The 19,849-nt window shown below is 37.9% G+C and overlaps 1 protein-coding gene across 1 annotated transcript in view; it reads left to right on the forward strand.

Annotated features, from left to right (window-relative positions):
* Nucleotides 1–14,504: 14,504 nt before the first annotated feature.
* Odam (odontogenic, ameloblast associated) overlaps nucleotides 14,505–19,849 on the forward strand; it is a 7,309-nt gene continuing 1,964 nt past the window's right edge. The window contains exons 1-8 of the mRNA XM_031342042.1: nucleotides 14,505–14,566; nucleotides 14,655–14,696; nucleotides 15,195–15,242; nucleotides 15,925–16,164; nucleotides 16,574–16,618; nucleotides 18,003–18,107; nucleotides 18,725–18,772; nucleotides 19,765–19,836. Coding sequence (XP_031197902.1) covers nucleotides 14,516–14,566; nucleotides 14,655–14,696; nucleotides 15,195–15,242; nucleotides 15,925–16,164; nucleotides 16,574–16,618; nucleotides 18,003–18,107; nucleotides 18,725–18,772; nucleotides 19,765–19,836 — 651 coding nt within the window. The 5' untranslated portion in view covers nucleotides 14,505–14,515. The remainder of the gene's footprint in view (nucleotides 14,567–14,654; nucleotides 14,697–15,194; nucleotides 15,243–15,924; nucleotides 16,165–16,573; nucleotides 16,619–18,002; nucleotides 18,108–18,724; nucleotides 18,773–19,764; nucleotides 19,837–19,849) is intronic.

The raw sequence follows: 19,849 nt of genomic DNA on the forward strand, positions 1-19,849 counted from the left end.
AAAAAAATGTCAAAAAAAAAAAAAGAGATAAGAACATTGTGGCAAATTGCGCCCTCGTGTGGTAGTGCTCTGAGAAGTGCACCACTAAGCAACAACCCTGGAGCCATTTAAAGAGCTGACACTTAAAACAGCTTTGAGGTTAACAACTCAGCATAGGAACTCACGGTGCACATTTCAGCCATTAAGATTGACTTAACTCCTTAAAATGCATCTCAGTTCATCATTCTATGTTGCTACACACAATCACTCATAAGAGGCTCTCATGTATGATAAAATTCTACTTCTTTTCAGTTAACCACGTAAATGTTTAGACAAAATATCCAACGATTAGACTCGACAGGATATCGAAAGACACATTTATTCAAGTCTATGGTTACATATATCATTTTATTTTATTTAAATTTATTATTTCTGTATGAGAAATGAATAATGTTACAGGAGTTCAAGAGAGAAAGTGTTCAGTAAGAGAAGAGAATGCCTATAGAAATCGCTGCTGGAAATTGATCCCTTACATTTAAGCATGCAAAGAATTGGTGATTTAGAAGACTGCTCTGCAAACAGCAGCATGGTCATTGATATTTAGGGATAAGCCTTCTTTTGTGTAGAATAGAGTTTATTGAGGGCATGGGAAGGGGGGTTGAGAAAGGATTAGAGGCAGAGAAAGATAGAAGACAAAGAAGAGAGAGAAGAGAGAGAGGAGAAGCAGAAAGGCCAACTGGGAATGCATGGAGAGATGAGGAGGCAGAGGGGAAGAGAGGAAGAATGGGGTCAGACAGACAGAAAAGAGGCAGAGAGCTGGATAGGCCTTCTTCAGCAGGACTCCCTGTACTTCAGAGTATGTAAAACATTTCCGTGTATTTTAACTCTCAGAGAAATTTCTGTAAGATAAGGAAAAAGTAAGTCATTTGATTGGAGTATAAGAAAGAGCTGAGAACAGGGTAATCTGAAATCAATAAGAAAACTTCCTGAAATCCATAATCCAAATGTATCTGTATACACACACACACACAAACACACACACAAACAATACACTAACCACATATTACAAGTTGTATTGATTCTTCATTTGCTTGCCTGATTCTGTCTGTAACACTTCTTCCAGAATGATCTTACAAAACCATAATTGTATAACTAATAAGAAACACTCATATGTAGTGGCAACCTAGTATCTCACTGATTTAAACTATGTTTGTCTGTCCCTTCCCCTACACTGCACTGCAGGTCTACTTTAATCTCAGATGAATTTTTTTTTTCTTTTTTGCCTGGGGAATCCAGACTGAAGAAGCGAAGTTGATGAATAGCTACTCTCTGGACTGTTGCCAGTGACCACCGCAGAAGGAGAACAGGACATTATCTTAAAGCTTCTGGTCAGAAGTAACATATATTTCTCACTCATATTTAGCTGATCAAAGCAAATCACCAAGTGGAAAAGCTGTGAACTAGACCATGAGATGTACTAGGATGAGGAATGGAAATACTTACTAGACATTACTAATAGGTGATGCCTACATTGCTTTGCTTAATTAATAGATGCCAGCTGCCAACAAGATGGAACTCAATCGTATTTATTTCTCTAAGAAAGGCTTATGTGAAGTGACCCCCTAACTACTGGCTGTACCTCACCTCCTATCAATTCACCACAAGTATCCTACCTCCCAATTATCCTGAATTATAAATGATCCCCAAACTGTGAGCTTATGTCATGGCCTGCAAATTTGCACATGATATACACTCTGCTTAGAATGCTCTTTCCTTGTGTATCTATGTGATAAGACTCTCCCCTGCCTCCATTTCCCAGCTCCAATGTTTTCTGCATTATAATGTTTTACCAGAGGTAAATATGGTTGTGCATTCACGTAACTCCAGCACTCAGGAGACTGAGGCTGAAAGATGGAAGTGTGCAGGCTCCCTTTTAATGTATAGTGAATTGCAGACAATCTTTACTGCTTAAGACCTTATCAGAAAAGGCACACAATAAATAAATAAATAAATAAATAAATAAATAAATAAATAAATAAGGCTTATTGTGTCATCCTACCCTTAATCACATACCCATAGTTTTATTTTAAAATCTTCACATTAAAAAAAAAAAATCACACTCATTTGTTTGTGAAATAAGGAATGGAATACTATATAGCTATTGAAAATAAGGACATCATGAATTTTGCAGGAAAATGGATGGAACTAGAAAATAGTATCCTGAATAAGGTAACCCAGAACCAAAAGGACATGCATGGTATGTACTCACTGATAAGTGGATATTAGCCCAAAAGCTCAGAATACACACAATACAACTCACAGACCATATGATGCTTAACGAGAAGGAAGGCCCAAGTTAGGATGCTTCAATCCCACTTAGAAGGGATTAAAAAATAATCACAGGAGGCAGACAAAGAGAGGAACTTGGGTGGGAGAGAGGAGGAGAGGGGAAAGGGTGGGGGGCAGGATCAGGTATGGGCTCAGACAGGAGAGTAGACCAGAGGGCCAGGAGAATGAATGGAAATATGCAGCTGCGGGGGTTAGTGGAGGTGGAGAGAACCTCTAGAAAGTACCAGAGATCTCCAGATAGCCAGGAGGTGAGAAAATTTCAGGACTCAATTTAAGGGACCTTAGCTGAAATGCTAAACACCCAAAGAGGCCACCTTCAGTAGTTAGACAGTGTCCCCAGTGCCCACTGGGGCTCACCAACTCACCTTCAAATTTTTTGACCCAAAATTGTTCCTGTCTTAAAAAACTTCAGGAACAAAAATGGAATAGAAACTGAAGAAAAGGGTATCCAGTGACTGGCCCAACTTGAGATCCATTCCATGGGCAAGAACCAAACCCTGACACTCTTACTAATGCTATGTTGTGCCTGTAGAGAAGAGCCTAGCATGGCTGACCTCAGGGAGGATCTACCAGCAGCTGACTGAAACAGACACAGATATTTACAGTCTATCATTGGATTGAGATTGGGGACCCCTATGGAAGAGTTAGGGGAAGAATTGGAGGCACTGAAAGGAATTGAGACCCCTTAGGAAGAGCAACAGTATCGATTAACCTGGATCCCTAGGATCTCGCAGAGACTGAGCCACCAACCAAAGTGCATACTCAGGCTGGTCCAAGGTCCCTAGCACATCTGTAGCAAAGGACTGCCTTGTCTGGTCTCAGTGGGAGAGGATGCACCTTATCCTGTAGAGAATGGATGCCCCAGGGAAGGGAGATGCCCAGGGTAGGGGAAGAGCACCCTCTCAAAGGCAAAGGGGAGAGGGATGAGGTAAAGGATTCTGGGAGGGAGACTGAGAGGAGGCAAAATTTGGGATATAAATAAATAAAATAATTAATTTGAAAAAAAAGATCCTATCACAAATGCACATAATAGATGACAGATAGAGAGATAGATGGAAAGGGGGAGAGAGAGGGAGACAGAGACAGAGAGACAGACACAGAGACAGAGAGACAGACACAGAGAAAGACAGAGACAGACAGACAGACAATGGCTTTTTGTGTCATCCTACTCTTAATCACATACCCATAGCTTTATTTTATCAACCTTCACATTTTAAAAAAAGTCACACTTGTATGTAAATAATTATCTGAGTTAAACTTTTCTGGATTATTCCTAGTACTCAATAAATAATTTTGGTTGAAAAAAAAAAGCCTTCACTTTAATAAGGGATACTATGATTTAGATTTGGCAAAGCAAGTAACATTAATGAATGGGACAAGAGCAAGGTAGGCATGTGTGCAATAGTATTGGAGAGTATTAACTAATCAAGTGGACTTTTAGCCATGTAACTCTTCTTCATTAAGCCTGATGACTTTTTAAATTGAAGTGGAGGTTAATATACAAGTCAGTCCATATAGAGACATTTCTCAAACCTCCTCTATCTCATGAGCCTTCTCCTTATCAAAGGAGTGTCAGGTTTCCTCTAAATTGGCTTAAACAGGGTCATTCCAAAGGTGAACAGGACTCTTCATTTTTTGTGATATCCTATACATTTATACTTTGTACTATTTTACAGGTATGAGAGTAGATGCAAATTAATTAGAATTTTCCTAAAACAATATAGCTATTAAGAGCATGAAGTGACATTCATATCTAAGCCATCATAAGGTGAACTCACGCTACCAAGCTTCAATCTACAGAAAATAAATAAGGTAGATGTAATGAATTATCTATGTGAAAACTCATCATATCTGCACATTACTAGGAGCTAGTATCTGAATGAACTGCCACACTGCATTTACCGTATATTCGCCTAACAATGTTTTTATTCAAATTGGATTTTCACATTACAGACTTGAGACTAAAGCACTTATGCAGATGGATGTTTGGAACTCTTAGCTCCTGCTGTGTACCTCCTAAACAGCAGCCATTTTTGACGACTTTACCCAGTTGCTGAGGGTGATCACACTTCCAGAAAGCTCAACCATCCCAGCCACTCAGACATGATTGCTTCATTATGGAAAATGTACCCTTGAATTATTTAATATTAGTTTGACCTTTAAAGGAAAGAACAAGACGTTTAGTTTTTCAGAATTCTCCACTGAGAGTTTCTCAGTATCACCAAGGAGCTGCCAGAGATTTCTCAAGTGCATCCTGCTAAAAGAACAGGATTAGTTCCAGGGCAGATCTTAGCAAGTCTTCCTCTTTGGACTCAATCTGTACCCATTAACCTGTGCCAAGAGGAAGTACCTGAAAGCTCATCTAATCTTTAGGTCTAAATGTCATTTTCCCAATGTACCCACAAAATACACAGCGAGAAACTATACTTCTATATTTCAATTCAAATACCCTTATAAAACATATTTTACGTGCAGATATTAAAAGTTCCTTTAAATATCTTTTGTTACAATAATAAAGGTTTTATATTTATTTAATTTTGTGTGATATTCTAATCTAGTTGCTATTTTAACAAAACCTAATGAGCATTCTTTGCTGGGAAAATAACGTATCCACTCAGTGAATTTTGTGTTCCATAGAACTGAAGATGAGCAATTGATGTAAATGTACCCCAGCAGTCAGGCTCCTCCTGCCATTCTTGCAACCAAACATCAACCTCACTGACCCCAAATTATCCCACACCAGTTATTGCCTCAGTTTTTAAGAGAGGCATTTTAGCCCAACCTAGCATTTATTGAAAGCTGGAAGTTAGGCATAACCCATCCTCAGACAGCTCATAAATCATTACACAATGTTTATTCATGGAACTCTTTAGACTTCTTTGTAGAGACTAGTAATCTACTTGGTGGATCTTAAATTGTAATAATTTTTATTGATTTATACTTTCTCTTAATTGGTTTAAAAAATTTTATTTATACTTTCTGGGTTACATTCTACTTAATAACACTTTTTAATGATTTATCTACAAGACCTTTTTTTTCTAGTTTTTGTCTTGTGAATAAAATCATGAGGTAACACTTTTCTAGAATATTGGATTTTTTTGTTTTTTATTCTTATATCTATATACAAAAATAATAGAAGAAACAGTGGTCTTATACGCATTTGATCTGTGCCAGAGGACAATCACTCTCAGAGCACATGTTTTATTTAATGTGATTGTCCAAAACTGGATTCTAGAGTTAGATTTCAGTTCAGATTCTGACACTGGACCTTATCCACATACTTATAGTAAGACTTTTTAATATTAATGAGTGTTGTGTACCTCACTTAAAAAAGAGAACATCAAATCATATCTAAATATGGCTTAGATTTGTGGTGAGCAGTGTGATTGAACTATTTTTATACAAATACAACATTCGTACAGGGCTTGATGTCTTAGATAAACAATGAAGCCCTAATTACTATCACCATCCAGAAAAAGGTACTGAATGTGAAGTTTTATAGGAAAATGCAGGAATGGTCTGCATGTCAGGAACTCACATGTATATGTAGAATACAGCACAGGAAAGCCAAAATATTCTTGAAAACACACTTAAAATTCTTACTGTCTCCAGTGTAGTCATAAGTATGACACCCAAAAGACCCATCTATGAAAATATTATAAACCACAAGAATTTCTTATTATTAGATAAAAATAGAAATTATGCTACTTATAAATAAGTCTGCCTAGTGATGTAATAGTTATTCATGAATCCTGGTGTTTCCATAACTTTAGTTCCTTTCTAAAAAGGAACATTCTAAGAGAAGGAAGTTGTCTGTGATTCTGGCTTATTAATTCCTGGGTTCAGTTGCTTCCAGTAATTGTTATTGCCAAGTAGAAAAGCTCCTTGGAAGAGTAGTAGAGAACTACCATACTTCTTTGCTAAAATGTGGTCTGAACAATACATGCTACTGCTGAATGACCTTCATGCTTAGTAATTTCAACTAAGTACACCGAGGATAGGAATATGCCTGGATTTTTTTTTCCTCATGGCAGATACAAGCAACTTCAAGTTCTTGAAGAAACAAAAATAAAAAGCTTATCCAACAGCTATCGCTTAGAAAATTCTCTAACAATCTAAGAATTGCCACAGAAAATTCATGAGCTGAAAGGTATTGATTTCAAATGTCTATATGGGGGATTATAGTGTGTGAGAAATCTGGAGAGCCCGGTGGTGGTGGCGCATGCCTTTAATCCCAGCACTTGGGAGGCAGAGGCAGGCGGATTTCTGAGTTCGAGGCCAGCCTGGTCTACAGAGAGAGTTCCAGACAGCCAGGTCTATACAGAGAAACCCTGTCTCAAAAAAAAAAAAAGAAAAAAGAAAAAAGAAAAAAAAAGAGATCTGGAGAATCTTCAACAAAAGCTCAAGAGAAATTTTAATCATTCTAAGAGTGTAGCACTTGGGGAGCTCACTACTGTCTGTCTAGTGGAAGAACACCCATCTAAGAATACATGTGCATCATGAACTGGGCTGGTGGGATTTAGAAATAAGAAGGCACAAAGATGAATGGGTAGGAAAGGATCATGTCTGAAGAGAGTTGGGTGATGAATGAATGTGACACAACCTTTTTGTATGAAATTCTCAAATACTAATAAAAAAGAAATCAACAGAATCAAAAATGCTTCCAAAAATATCCAGTGTTTTGGTCCCAAATAAATGCAAAGTCTACAATGGTGAAACATTTGTAAAGAGACAGTTCAAATTTGAATTCTACTGATGAAGAACTAGGCCACATTTAGCAAACTAACCTCTTAGAATTTGTTTTCTTACCAATATAATAATGATAAGCAACACACTTTACAGGTGCTCAGAGGGACCCAATGAGAAAATACATTTAGACCATAAAGCAAAGAGCCTGACCCTTGATGCTCTGACTTACTACTGTCATATTGTTTATGGTGCAACCAATAGAGTTCTATGAGCAACAAAACCATATTGGTTGATTGAGGAGTTCCCTAGCTCATGAAGGACATGATGTGCCAGACCAGTTCTTACCATCCTTTTAGATTCTATAGTGAATAGCAAATTGTTAGACAATAGCTGGATGTTAGATTTAGTAGAAATAAGAACATCAAGGAAATTTTGAATTCATTTAAATCAGGCATTTTTTTTTCATTTTTGGTTTGGGGAGTTCTGAGTGTTATTCTTTTATTTGTTTACTTATTTTGGTCAGAGATTTAGTTCACCACTGTGCCATTTTATAAAGGAAAGGTTAGAACATAAGAGATAAGGCTGGGTCCTCAAGTAGTACTATGTCTAATTTCCTGAGGAACTGGCAAATTGATATCCAGAGGGGTTGTACCAGCTTGCAATCCCACCAGCAAAAGAGGAGTGTTCTTCTTTCTCCACAACCTCACCAGCATCTGCTGTCACCTGAGTTTTTTATCTTAGCCATTCTGACTGGTGTGAGGTGGAATCTCAGGGTTGTTTTGATTTACATTTCCCTGATGACTAAGGATGTTGAACATCTCTTTAGGCGCTTCTCAGTCATTCAGTATTCCTCAGCTAAGAATTCTTTGTATAACTCTGTACCCCATTTTAATAGGATTATTTGGTTCTCTGGAGTCTAACTTCTTGAGTTCTTTGTATACATTGGATATCAGCCCTCTATCAGATGTAGGATTGGTAAAGATCTTTTCCCAATCTGTTGGTTGCCGTTTTGTCCTATTGACAGTGTCCTTTGCCTTACAGAAGCTTTCCAATTTTATGAAGTTCCATTTGTCAATTCTTGATCTTAGAGCACAAGCCTTTGATGTTCTGTTCAGGAAGTTTTCCCCTGTGCTCATGTTCTCGAGGCTCTTCCCCACTTTCTTTTCTATTAGTTTCAGTGTATCTGGTTTTATGTGGAGGTCCTTGATCCACTTGGACTTGAGCTTTGTACAAGGATATAGGAATGGATTAATTTGCATTCTTCTACACACTGTCAGTCAGCACCATTTGTTGAAAATGCTGTTTTTTATCCACTGGATGGTTTTAGCTCCTTTATCAAAGATCAAATGACCCTAGGTGTGTGGGTTCATTGCTGGGTCCTCAATTCTATTCTATTGATCCACCTGCCTGTCACTGTACCAATACATGCAGTTTTATCACAATTGCTCTGGAGGACAGCTTGAGGTCAGAGATGGTGATTCCACTAGAAGTTCTTTTATTGTTTAGAATAGTTTTTGCTATCCTAGGTTTTTTGTTATGCCAGATGAATTTGCAAATTGTTCTTTCTAACTCTGTGAAGAATTGAGTTGGAATTTTCATGGGGATTGCATTGAATCTGTAGATTGCTTTTGGAGAGATGGCCATTTTTATTATATTAATCCTGCCAATCCACTAGCATGGGAGATCTTTCCATCTCCTGGGCATATACCCAGAACATGCTCCAACATGTAATAAGGACACATGCCCCACTATGTTCATAGCAGCCTTATTCATAATAGCCAGAAGCTGGAAACAACCCAGATGTTCCTCAACAGAGGAATGAATACAGAAAGTGTGGTACATTTACACAATGGAGTACTACTCAGCTATTTAATAACAATGAATTCATTTAATAACAATTAATTTAATAACAATGAATTCATGAAATTCATAGGCAAATGGATGAAACTACAATATATCCTGAGTGAGGTAACCCAATCACAAAAGAACACACACAAAACACATGAAACTCAAGAAGAAGGAAGACCAAAGTGGGGATACTTCGGTCCTTCTTAGAAAGGGGAACAAAATACTCATGGAAGGAGTTACAGAGACAAAGTGTGGAGCAGAGACTGAATGAATGACCATCCAGAGACTGCCCCATCTGGGGATTCATCCCATATATAGTCACCAAACCCAGGCACTATTGTGGATGCCAATAAGTGTTTGCTGACAAAAGCCTGTTATAGCTGTCTCCTGATAGGCTATGCCAGAGCCTGACAAATACAGAGGTGGATGCTCTCTGCCATCCATCGGACTGAGCATGTGGTCCACAGTTGAAGAGTTAGAGAAAGGACTGAAGAATCTGAAGGGATTTGCAACCCCATAGGAAGAACAACAATATTAACCAACCAGATCTTCCAGAGCTCCCAGGGACTAAACCACCAACCAAAAAGTACACAGGGTGAGACTCATGGCTCCAGCTGCATATGTAGCAGAGGATGGCCTTGTCTGTCATCAATGCAGGAGAGGCCCTTGGTCCTGTGAAGGCTTTATGCCCCAGTGTAGGGGAATGCCAGAGCCAGGAAGCAGGAGTAATTGATGAGTTGGTGAACAGGGGGAGGTGGGAGAGGATAGTGGATTTTCAGAGAAGAAACCGGGAAAGGGTATAACATTTGAAATGTAAATAAAGCAAATATCTAATAAAGATTCATAAACCTAAAAAATAGATAAGGGCTTATAAAAGGAAGTAGAATCTACATAATACTATGAAAATAATATTTTCTATTTATTTCAAGCTATTTAGTGAAAGAATTAAAGTTACATATATCTATAATAGAGACTCTCCATGGTGGTCTAACTGACTCTGCAAGTCCCTTGGTACATGTGACTCCCCTGTCTCTGAGCTCTTTCTTCTTAGCTACCTCTAGATTCAGTCTGTTGGGAATTTCACAAAAGCTCTCCTCACTCTGTAACTGGTAACTCAGGATCCCTTACTGAGGTCCTCCTTCCTTACTGGCTTGTCATGAGTCCAGATTGTCCTATGCCTTTTTCCTTGAGATTGGTACCCATTCTCAAGGGGTACCTGCTCTTGGGACCTGTCTCTCATTCCCATTGCTGCTTCAATTGCACAATTGTTTTTGTTGAATGCATCTGCTGTGTCATTCTCATCGTGTTTTTTCCCTTTCCTGAGATGGATTCTTCCTTAATTTCAGGAAAATACTGATTTCCTTCTTCAGACCTGGGATTTATATTCAGTGGTTTTCTGAAAAAATCTACTAATGAAGTAATTCTTGGTCACAAAATCTTCCATTCCTGAGAATATGCAAACACACTTAAATTTATACTTTTTCTATTAGTTACAATTGTTATGGTACTATATATTTCCCTTTCAAGTTAGATATTTATATACCCTAGAAGAATGCTAGATCCAGAATCAAAGGACTAGGATTCTAACCACAATTTGGATACTTTCTTATTTACTTATTTTATTTTTATTTTTATTTCATGTATGTAGGTGTTTGCATGTATGAATATATAGCACTTGCCTGCCTTGTTGCTCACGGAAACTAGAAAATGGTGTGAGACTCCTTGGAAATAAAGTTACGGATTCTGCATATAAAGTTCTAAATTGCCTAGTGAATGCTAAAAATCCAACCTAAAGACTCTGGAAAAGTGGAAAGTTCTCTTAGCTGCTGAACCATCTCTGCCGCTGCCTCTCACACATTTTTGACAATGAATTAAATTAAATTAAAATTTTTAATTTCCTTAGAGACTACAACCATGCCTCTTCTTGCTAACACCAAGGTTCCTTTGATGCCTGGCAAGGACATGGCTTCCCACTATTTGTGTCACTGGATAAGTAATGAAGAAAAATACTACACCTCCAGAACCTCATCTTTTTCAATGCAACAGGTAACTCATCTTGACTATACTGTTATGTATTAGAAGTTCCTGGAAATTATAGCTCATATATTACAAAAATCATCTTATTTTAAGGAGCGCTAAAGTTCAGCTTTATTTTTCATGATCCACAGAGCAGTGGTCAGCTTCACAGCAGTATTCTGGGAGCCTCTTGATTGACTCTTTGGGATAGTTAATAAAGGGAGCAAAGATAACATGGATAGAAAAAAACTAAGTCCCTTCATCCTTTAGGTTAGTAAGACGGAGCACAGATATGGATAATTTCACTGCTACATAACCCAACAGTCATGTGCACTTGACCCATGTAGTTTTGCCCTTTTAATTGAAAGAAAGTTTGTTTTGTACTGGTGATTAAATGAAAACAAAATAATGATGTGCAGTTACAATATCTGTCTGGTTTAGGATTGCCTCATCCTGTGTCCTTGAACCTTAACCTACACTGAATGCTCAGAACCTACACATTGCACTGGATCATTTTCCTCACTTAAATTAGGTAAATCATTAACTTAACAAAACTTAATGAAATATGTTCTAGGTAAGTGGTGTAATTATAGCAAGGGAACATGTACAACAGCCTTGAGTATGACAGACAGACGCACTCAACATGCACACTGCAGTACAGAAACAAGGTCTTCCTCGCCCCTCAGGTATATCTTTGCTTACAATGACATAGGGACTTGGAAGTTATCATATATTAAGGCACAGGCTGCTATTTTCTAGATGTTTCAACTGCTACATATATGGAAAGTTTTAACTACTTTTTAGATTGCTTTTAATCTTAATACATTTGTGTGTACCCACATACAGGTATGTACACATGCATGTGGGGGTTTTCCATAGAAGTCAGAAAATAGTTTCAATCCTTCTGGAACTGTAGTCACATGTGGTTTTGAGCCACATAATGTTGGCACTGAGAACCAAACCTAGATCTTCTCCAAGAGCAGCAAGTGCTTTTAACCAGGGAGCCTTCTGTCCAGCTGCTCAACCACTTTTCTTTCAGATATTCAACTAATGAAAAATTCAATTATTTTCATTATCTTATCTTAATAATCTTAATTATTATCTTAATTATCTTCAGATTTTAAGAATGAATCAAGATGAGGCTATTCATATCAGGATATCGTCATCTCGGTTTAGTGCAAAGCCTTAGTGCGTGGGGCTTGTGGGATGTAATAGAAATTCTCAAGTGACTGCTAACTTATGGTATATTTAATTTAATTTAACAATACTCAAAAGTAAGCTAAAATCTGTTTATATATACATATTATGTGTGTGTCTGTGTGTATGTGTGTAAATATGAAACCTTCTACCTAGTTTAACCACTCAGTTAATTGTCTGCATTTTGATCCTAGAATGGTTATCACATTAAGTACCAAGTCAGTAATTTAGCTATCATGTTCTAGCTCAGTCTAAATATCTAATCTTAAGATTTTTTTTGATACATATAAAACCTAGTGGTAACTTCTCTTCCATCATATGATAAAAGGTCATGATATTTTAACTGATGTTTTGTATTTTTATGGATTCCATTTGCTACACAGATACCCAGTGCTCAAACTGTAAATTCCATTTTACTAGGAAAGAGTAAACTTTGTTTTAGAAAGCCATTAGCTTTTGTTTTAAGTACTTGTTAAGAACAAATCAACCAATGGAACAAATTATCACATAATGGAAAATTAATTATTAATTTCTCATCCAAATACTTGTGATCCTAGAATATTAAAACATAAAGTATTGACAAACACTCAGAATAAACACTCAGTTCTTTGAAATAAATAAATTTAAATAATAATGTTTAGTTCATCATACTGTTATACTTTCAATGTAGGAAATTATAGGCAACTGTGATTCATGCTGATTATATAAATATATAGATATATAAAATTCAGATTTCTAGAATTTTATTTTAATTTTTTGGTTGTTTGTTTTTTGTTTTGTTTTGAGACAGGGTTTCTCTCTTAGCCCTGGCTGTCCTAGAACTCACTCTGTAGACCAGGCTGGCCTCGAACTCAGAAGTCCACCTGCCTCTGCCTCCCAAGTGTTGGGATTAAAGGCATGTGCCACCACTGCCCAGCACTAGAATTTTGTTTTAGAAAAAGAAGGATATTCACCACTGTTTTCAAAAGGCTTAAGTGATGAACTATGAAAATGATCCTTAGAGTGGGAATGGGTGTATCTGACTCTTTCCTGCTCTTGGGCTCTTTACTTCCTGTTGGGTTGCCTGGTACAGCTTTCACAAGAGGACTTTTCCTTGTCTTAATGTATTTCATTTTGCCATGTTTGATTGATGTCACTTAGAAGACTATTCTTCTGGAGAACAGAGAGGATGTGAATATGGGGGAGAAGTGAAGCTGGGAAGAGTGGAGGAAGGGGCAGCTGTGGACAAGATATAGTTTATGAGATCAATTAAAACTTAACTTTAAAAAACTTCCTTCAATCTACCTCATATTACCTCAACTTAATATCAGAGCACTGGATAATATTTCTCAGCAACTATGCTTTGAATATGCACTAATATCTATATTCTGTCTTCAGTCTGAATTTTTTTCTCACAGTTAAAAAAATCACTAATTTGATGTTAACTTTAGTAAAGGGTTTCTGGGTTACTTATTTAAGTTAACCATTTTTAAAATGATAAAGGAGTGGAATAAAAGTAGCCTGCGGGGGTTAGTCATGACCAAGAGAAAGCCAGGAGTGATCACAAAAAAATGTCTCTGGGGTAATTGAAAGGCATTACTTAGGGTGTGGGAATCCGTACACCACAAAAATGATTAGGAAAGGGGTTATTAGCTAAGCCATTGTCTAAAACCCACTGAATCATTGGTCCCTTTCAATCATGATTGGTCCCTTTTTTTCTAAAGATGGGTTTTAAATTTTAAGAAGATCTGAACAGCAGACGGAGAAAGAAAGGGGCACAGATCTTGCAAAGAAGTAAGGTAAGGTATCAAATCTTTGCTTTGGTAGTTTAAGAGCTCAGCTCCGATACGCTATCGTGGGCACCCTAATGTGTGTCTATGTCTGGGCTGTGAAGTATGGTGGAAACTTTGCAAGGAGAGCCAAGAGATAAGAAGTGTCCACCAGTTATGATATGCACCACTACTGTTGCTTGACTTGTCCCTTTCCTGTCCCTTGTGGTGCCACACCACTACAGTTTATAATCGTGAGTAGTATTCGTCTTCTAGTGGAAATTTTTCTCTTTTACTTTGGATTCGTAGTTTTTTTTAATGACACTTTTTCACTAGGAACATTAAGATCATCCTAATAATAAGGATCCAGTCAATTAACCCAAGGGGGGGGGCTCCATGGTCATTCACTTCTGTCAGAGTCCAACAATCACCTGCCACTAAATGAACTTTATAGTCAAACAAACAGCTCTTCTCCATAAATAGCTACACTGAGAGAAAACTGTTATTAAGATAATGTTTTATTTTGAGCCATGAAACATAAGACTGAAGAGCTGACTCAACTGCTACTTGGATTTGACAGGCCAGCTGATGAATTTTGCCAGACCTTTATTTTTGTCATGAAACTTTAAGCAAAAAGGCTCTTTTAAAGCTATGTGTCACAATTTGTTGTATAGGTATATCATCTGAAAATGAAAATTATAATTCTCCTTGGACTCATAGGAACTACATCATCAGCCCCGGTAAGTGGTTCTCAGGTGCTTCTGATTTCAGGTAAACCCACACAATTCCCTCCCTTCACCATTTTTCTTTGTTTCTTTTCTTTTTTAGCTTATCTCACAGCGTCTATTGTCTGCTAGTAACAGTCATGAGGTTAGTTTAAATAATTGATATTCTGTACGTGAAAGCACAATGGGAAGAGATAAAAGCCTGCAACCAGCCCTCTAGGTCTTACATATCTCCAAAGTATTTCCGAGTTGCATGGCTGTTTTGTCTACCAGGGACCTTGTTAGAGGGTGTTTGTCCTCCTTGTAATTCCCCAAGCACAGATACAGCATCATCTGTATACTGTGTTCCAACAGTAACCTATGTGGATCTTAAATATAAATGTATAAACATAGAAAATACCCATGCTACTGGGATGAGCTGCAACTGTGCACTCTCATTCACAGTAAGGATAGTAGTCTTAAACCCAAACCTTGTTATCAACCAAACTCTAACATCAAATCACTGTGATTTAATGCAGTCTTGTTGGGGAAATGTGTCCCTTCAAACTGAGAGCTGATCAACCAGTGGTGCCTGTGCTCTAGCTACAGAAAACATTTCAGACTGCATAGTCATCTTGTTTCTACCTTGTCTCTCCTTTTCTAGTTACTCCTGAATCTTAATAATGGTCAACTTTTGCCACTGCAGTTCCAGGTAAAGATTCTATGTAAAGATTCAGTCCAAAAGGGATATATTTCTAAAGAGCATTTCTTATGGTATGGGATGAGAACAAAATGCATTTACTTATATTTGTTTTAAAAAAATGGTATGACTTGATGAACTAGGGGTGGTGAGATACCAAGGGGACCCCATCCTTGCAGTGGAGAAGCGGGGGAGATAGGGAAAAGAACTTTATGAGAGGAGACAGGAAGGGGGCAGTTTTGGGGATGTAAATAAACAAACAAAAAATTGGTGTGTGCCGGGTAGTAATTCTGATGATTTTGGACATAGTTAACTATTTTAAACAAACCACATATAGCCAACCTTGAGGAATACAGGGGTGAGAGGTAGGAGTGGGGATCTTTTGAATCCAGTCAAAGAGCTGCAGAAAACCTTGTGCTGTTTTATTAACTCTATGTTCCATGTTTCACATCATTTGAAAATTGTGACATTTATTAGCAGTTGAGATGCTGTCTCCTCATAAAACCTGAAATATGTGGACTCTTTACATTTTTTTTTTTGCCTCTCTTACTGAGGGTTGATTTCAATTTCCTTCTTTCTTTATTTCTTTCTTTCCTTCTTTCTTTCATTCATTCTTTCTTTCTTTTCTTCTTTCTTTATTTCTTTCTTCTTACACAAAAGAGTAATCATTCCTTTCTATTGGTACTTTCCACAGGGTGCCTTCAACTCCTGGATTCCTCCCTTTCCTGGGTTTTTGCAGCAGTTGCAACAGCAGCAGGCTCAGGTCTCAGGACGCCCACAGTTTCCTCTCTCAACACTAGAGAACTTTGCTGGGCTATTCCCAAATCAGATACCTTTCTCAAGACAGGTTGGGTTTGCCCAAGCAGGCCAGGCTGGCCAGCCAGACCTCTCTCAGCAGCAGACACCACCTCAGACCCAGCAGGGGCCTAGCCCTGTAAGTGAAGCTTCTTGCATCTTGCTGCTGTACGACAGAACATAAAAGTTATTGTGTATGGTGAATTAGCTTTGAAAGATGACAGGAGCTTAAGTTTTCTCCTATACTTGTACCTATACTTTCTCCTATGCAACCACCCCTGAAAGTATCTCCTTATACTTTCTGATTTTTAACATAAAAATAACATTAAAATCAATTGTCCTAGAATGTAGTCAGCAACCAGGACTTAAAACAACATGTGGAAGCAGAATTTGTATGAATGATAGCTCATGTAGACGAGAAACTTTTGTGGAGCATTGCTAATGAAGATGATGCATGGGAAGCTAAGTCTAGGTAAATCAGACCAAGAAGCAAGTAACAAGTCAAGAGTGATTTGCTTATATGACTTTGTGACTATTCTTTTCCTCAGATGTCATATGTGGTTCCTGTCAAAGTGCCTCAAGATCAAACACAGGTAAGTGAAGAGAATTCCTTAACAAAGACAGAAGGGCTCATTTTGCTCTCCTTTATACTCCTTTTTGTTCCCCTGGGTCTCCAGCATTGGGGCTGTCAAAGCTATGTGCCACCCACCACTGTCGAGAGGCACCATAAGTGGCCTCAGGGCATCTGCTGATACTGGCCTAACTTGATTCTTTAAGAACCGGCAGCTTAAAAGGCTCTCTAGGACCCCTGAATACCAAGACATCACTATACCAGAGTGAATGAGCCCAGTAAGACCAGTAGCATGTCTTCTCTGAATTTAAGTTCTGACACTGAGGAAGAACTAAAGAATAAAAACATGAGTTGACATTTTACCTTCCCAAATTTTGTTTCATATGATTTTGCATTTGTACCTGGTATATTCTTATAAATAACATACATTATAATGATAATTTTATTATTATAAATAACACTAACATGCATTATTGGTCTATTTTAAAAATTTCATCAAAAACTTTCTCAATCTCTTTTATGCAGTATTTAAAATAGGACTTCACGCTATAATTAAATGAGTATTCCCCTTCAGGAAGAAAAAATTAAATTAATATTGACTAATAAATTCATTATGTGAATATAGAAACCCTGTCAATATTAAGATAGTCAATTGTATGATAGCCAGGTTCAAAGGAACATGGCTATATATAAATCGTGATCCACATGAAGACTGTCGACTTGTTCAAACAAAGTAATTCTGCTTGGCTCTTCTACAAGTATAATTATGTAATTAAGTTTCACTCCCGCTGCCATTGCATAATAACACAATTCTAGACATTATCTCATTGTATATCCTTAGGTATGTAATGAGTCAGATATGTGACAAATACAATTACTTCATTTTAAGGTCCAGGAAACATAGATTTAATGAGATTAAGTATCGTAACGCAGTGAACCAAATCCCTGTTAGAAGTCAGCCCCCTAACCCCTTTCAACCACTAATCCAGTGGCTCGCTACGTAGGCTTTATGTCAAAAAGCTTTGTCGGATCTTTCTAGAGTTAGAAACGCCTAAGCTCTACCTTAAGCCTGAAATATTAAAACTCTACCCAACCAGACAGACATCAGGTCTCTGGAGGCTTAATGGGTGACTTACTCTTGACGTGCTTCCTACACTCAGTTTAATCAATTATATCCAAACTTGTTTGAATATGTATCCTTACAAATGAGGTCCTGTTTCATGTTGAGTTCAAGTTGTTTCACAATCTGAGGAGCTCTATAAATCTGCTACACATAGTACACTTGCTTGGAATGGTAGTGTGTACCTGTGAAACCGCCTTTATAATATTGCCGATGATAAAAGAGTGCAAAGTACTGCAATCCTGATCTAATGGACTCTCTCATGTACTTCTATGTTTGCTAACAGATGTTTCAGTACTATCCAGTTTACATGCTTCTGCCCTGGGAACAACCTCAGCAGACAGTCACATCCGCACCCCAGCAGACGGGGCAGCAGCTATTTGAGGAACAGGTACTACAAGGGTTTGGTTTAATCTGTGGTTCAATTTCAGAATAAGTTAATTTCCCTACAAAAAGAATAATTGAGAACATCTAGTGCATGCTCTCGACCACTTGCCCTCACAGACTAGAACACAGTGTCTCTCCTCGTAGCACACCTGTACACTAAGCCTATAGATACAAGGAGTGGAGTCAGCAAATGGTTCTAATAAAACCAGGCTCCAAACCGATTTTTTCTGAATTTGATGTTTCTCACACTCAGAATCTAGAAGCATTCATCACTTAAATATAAATACATGTATGTGATTATTATTAAAATATCAAGATATGAAAGATTGCAAAGAAAAATACTTGTGGTCACTAGAACCTAAGATATAATTTGATAACCATATTTTCAGTTTTGTAAATATAGTATGAATTCTGAGAATTTTAATGTAAATTCAGATCTCTTATGATATGCTATTAAAAGACGGCTTGACATTAAATAATAATATTTTAAACTAAAACATATGGACTCTCAAAAAGCATTTAGTTAATGTAAAAGATATACAATTTTAAGTAATCACTTCTCAGAAATTTATGTCCAAAATCATCACAATAAGTCTAACGCCTTTCTCAAAATTCTGACAGATACCATACTATAATCAATTCGGATTCGTAGCACAACAAGCAGAACCTGTGAGTAAATAAGTAATTTTGATTGCTAAAAATGTATTTGGAGCTACTTGGTTGTCTATTAAAAACACAGGTATCATTCAGATAGAAAGAAACTTCCCAGAAAAAAACACTTCTAGATGTATGAATGTACACATTGCTATGAGAGCATAAATAAGAAACCATAAAAAGACTTCTTACACGAGCAAGACTTGCATTGAGTGGTTCTGGAAAGAGAACACCCAAGCAGTAGTCAGCTCTCGAATAGGCATGTTCAGGATTGCAGGTATCCTCCGAGTGTCTTAGGGGTTCTCTTTTGTTGTTGTTCTTTGCTTTTTATTAGATATTTTCTTTATTTACATTTCAAATTTTATCACCTTTCCTCATTTCCCCTCAGAACCCCCCCCCCCAGCGCATCCCCCCTCCTCCTGCTCACTAACCCACCCACTCCTGCTTCCCCGTTCTGACATTCCCCTACACTAGGACATCAAGCCTTCACAAGACCAAGCGCCTCTCCTCTCATTGATGTCCCACAAGGCCATCCTCTGCTACATACGCAGCTGGATTCTTAAAGAGACAGCAGATAGTGCAACCAACTTTACATCCCACTCACTACCCACCTCCTAGTCATCCATTCCCACAATCCTTCCCCCATCCTCCCTATTTCCCCATCCTCCATCCTTCCTCTCTCTCTCCTCTGAGCAAGTGTGGGTCTCCCTGGGTATCCCACATACACCCTAGTCTCTGCAAGGCTAGACGCATCCTCTCCCCCTAAGGCCAAACAAGGCAGCCCAGCTAGTAGAACATATCCTACATATAGGCAAAGCTCTTTTGATAGCCCCGTTCCATTACTCAGGACCCACATGGAGGTCAAGCTACACATCTGTTACATATGAGCAGAGCAGCCTAGGTCCATCCGGTGAAGAAGTTGAAGACTGTTTGAGTGCTGTGGTTAACAGAACAATGTGTAATGATCCGTCACTGGTTTAAATATCATTAACTTTCTGCTTCTTCAGGGGGTACCAGGAGGGCAGCAGCACTTGGCTTTTGACAGCTTTGTAGGCACAGCTCTGGAAACTCCTGGAATGGTAAGAGTCCTTA

Source organism: Mastomys coucha, unplaced genomic scaffold (assembly GCF_008632895.1).
Source record: "Mastomys coucha isolate ucsf_1 unplaced genomic scaffold, UCSF_Mcou_1 pScaffold22, whole genome shotgun sequence".
Taxonomy (NCBI): Eukaryota; Metazoa; Chordata; class Mammalia; order Rodentia; family Muridae; genus Mastomys; species Mastomys coucha.